This window comes from Haliaeetus leucocephalus, unplaced genomic scaffold, assembly GCF_000737465.1.
Source record: "Haliaeetus leucocephalus isolate CR32 unplaced genomic scaffold, Haliaeetus_leucocephalus-4.0 Scaffold173, whole genome shotgun sequence".
NCBI classification, from domain to species: domain Eukaryota; kingdom Metazoa; phylum Chordata; class Aves; order Accipitriformes; family Accipitridae; genus Haliaeetus; species Haliaeetus leucocephalus.
This window is the reverse complement of record NW_010972609.1, coordinates 10,201,142-10,204,006: the sequence shown is the minus strand read 5'-3', so window position 1 is coordinate 10,204,006 and position 2,865 is coordinate 10,201,142. Positions and strand designations below refer to the sequence as shown.

Below are 2,865 nucleotides of genomic sequence, written 5' to 3'. Positions count from 1 at the left end.
TTAGTCAGCAGAAATGAGTAGCCATGGGGAGTCTGATACTGATAGCCGCCTATCTTTTGCTTGATGTCAGTGTTCTCACGTAGTGTTCTACAATTTGGGTGGGAATTCTCACAGACCATAGGTGATAATTAAGACAATAAATAGAGAGGGAGGAAGGCTTGTTATGAAAATTTGCATTTCTTATGCTGGATTTGCATGCTAGGGAATGTAACTGGCATTATACTCCTCCTGCCTCCTTAGTAATTTAACCTGTGCCACAGTGGTTTAGCCCTCTTGCTTTTTGTGACCTCAGTCAGTGCCTTTCTTCCTTGTAGCTGTTGCACAGAAATTGTGATTTTATGGATGCTATACAAATGCTTTCTTGATTTTAGGTTCATAGACTGTTTTTTTCAAGTTATATAAAAACTAACAGAGTAGTTTTTGGGCTGCTGTTTTCTTTCTCATCACACCCTATGCTTGTGTTCAACATTTGCATTACTAGCTTAAAAATTCTTACTCTGACAACAAAATTTTTATGTTCTTTTAAATGGTGGTAAATTACTCCAGATTAAGTTCTGTTATTTAAGAGGAATCATGTTAGACTTCTGCTCTCCTTAATTAATGGACTTGAAAAGAAGAGAAGATACTGAAATAACCTCGTATTTAGAATAAGCCCTGAAAACTAAGAAGCTTTCGAAAACTGTGGCCCATCCTGACTGATTACCACTGAACTTGTGTACCCACCTGTTTGTGACAATACTGTTACTTCCGCTCTCCCAGTCACCAGTAGCTGATGTTCTCAGTAACTTGTTCTTACTAGTATCCAGTGGTACTAGCAGGTAGACCATGAGGTTAGCAAAATGAATTGCCTGACTGAAAACTGTACTTTCCTCATTCTGGACTAGCTCCTGCTGCATTTGTTTATTAAGAGTTGGCCATAATCGCAACTGCTCAGCAGCCAGGTCCATTGCTGTCTTATCCTGGTCTGGACCTACAGAATTCTTCTCCTAGAAGAGGCACAGAAAGAAATATGAAGACACAGAAGAAAAAATAACTTAAAAAATAATGTTTAGTCAAAACTTTACTTATTAGATTTTTTAATTAAACTTCTTCAGTTATTTAAATTATATACTAATTTAAAAAGAAAAAGCAAATAACTACACTCAATAGGGTTTAAGGAGAGTTATGATTATAGCAACTGAGCTTTGAATGCTGTTTACTGAAATATACAAGTAGCACAATGTGGACAGATCCAAATAACGTAATTTCTTTCTAGATCTTTTTTACACTATACGATCTTCCATGTTTCTTCAGAATGGTTTACTGATTTTAATGTAGTTGCTCTCCTTAGCTTAACCACTTACCTTACATAAGAACATGCATAAATCAGATTGAGAAATAACATGCAGCTCATTGCTTGATGCAGGTGATATTCTCCAAATTCCTAGAATGTTCAGGTGAGGCAAGTTTTTATATAAACAGTTTCCAGACCAGCTGAAACATTCATGTTTTTACATGTTGGAGTCTAATTCTAGCATTTGCTTGAAGCAAATTAGGTAGATGGCACATAGTCAGATTATATTATAGCCTGAGGAAATTAGACTAAAGGAATTTGGCAGCCGATACTAGTGACCTAACACCTGATGTTAAAGGACTAGGTATCTTGTAAATGCTTTTTCCATGCTAAGTTAAAGTTGAGCTAATTTTCCATATAAACACATGTGAGGGTTAAAGTAGATGCTTCCTTGTAAGTTCTACTATTCTTCACATTTTTCTTTACATAGTCTCAGATTGGAAGGGGCTCCCCATACACAGTCCCACAGTCCTTTTCTCTTTATCCTTGATATGTCTGACGTGCCTTTTCAGTTGTTCATTCTGACTATATTTCTGGGAATACCTCTGTCTACTTTACTTCCTCTCTTTACAATGATGTATGACTTTGGGTAGCATACACTTTTCAGTCACATAGTTGATAACGGTATTTTCATACAAGAAGAGAGATTACAAATGGCTCTTTACTATGCATATGTGCTCCTTCTTAAAAAAAAAATCTTATTTAGCATGCCGCAAGGCTTCACATTATATTTTCATTTTTGCATTGGAGATGTATTTTCCTCCTACTGAGAGAGACAATTTGTGTTCTGGAAGATCTGTCTCATTTTAATAAAGCAGACTGAGTGCCATTCAACAGAAACCACCATGGGGTTTGGTAATAATCTAACACTGGACACTAGAACTGCTGCTAGCTTAGATTGTTCATATAATAGAAATGCCACTAGTTTATAACATTGTTATATGGTAAGTTACTACTCTCCGGAAAAAAATATACCTTAAAGCGTGGAAAATGATACAAAAAGTGTGTCCTGGTTTTGGCTGGGATAGAGTTAATTGTCTTCCTAGTAGCTGGTACAGTGCTATGTTTTGAGTTCAGTATGTGAAGAATGTTGATAACACACTGATGTTTGCAGTTGTTGCTCAGTAGTGTTTAGTCTAAAGTCAAGGATTTTTCAGCTTCTCATGCCCAGCCAGCGAGAAAGCTGGAGGGGCACAAGAAGTTGGCACAGGACACAGCCAGGGCACCTGACCCAAACTGGCCAATGGTGTATTCCACACCCATCTACTATAGAACTGGGAAGTGGGGGCGGGGAATCGCCGCTCGGGGACTAACTGGGTGTTGATTGGCGGGTGGTGAGCAATTGCACTGCACATCATTTGTACAGTCCAATCCTTTTATTATTACTGCTGTCATTTTATTAGTGTTATCATTATCAATATTAGTTTCTTCTTTTCTGTTCTATTAAACCGTTCTTTTCTCAACCCACGAATTTTACTTCTTTTCCCGATTTTCTCCCCCATCCCACTGGGGGGGGGGGGGGGGGGGGGGGG

General features: G+C 38.0%; 1 protein-coding gene across 1 annotated transcript in view; it reads right to left on the bottom strand.

The window, feature by feature from the left end:
* The window catches only part of SBF2 (SET binding factor 2), a 290,062-nt gene that overhangs the window by 65,999 nt on the left and 221,198 nt on the right, over positions 1–2,865 (bottom strand). Inside the window, exon 19 of the mRNA XM_010563796.1 lies at positions 724–986. Coding sequence (XP_010562098.1) covers positions 724–986 — 263 coding nt within the window. The remainder of the gene's footprint in view (positions 1–723; positions 987–2,865) is intronic.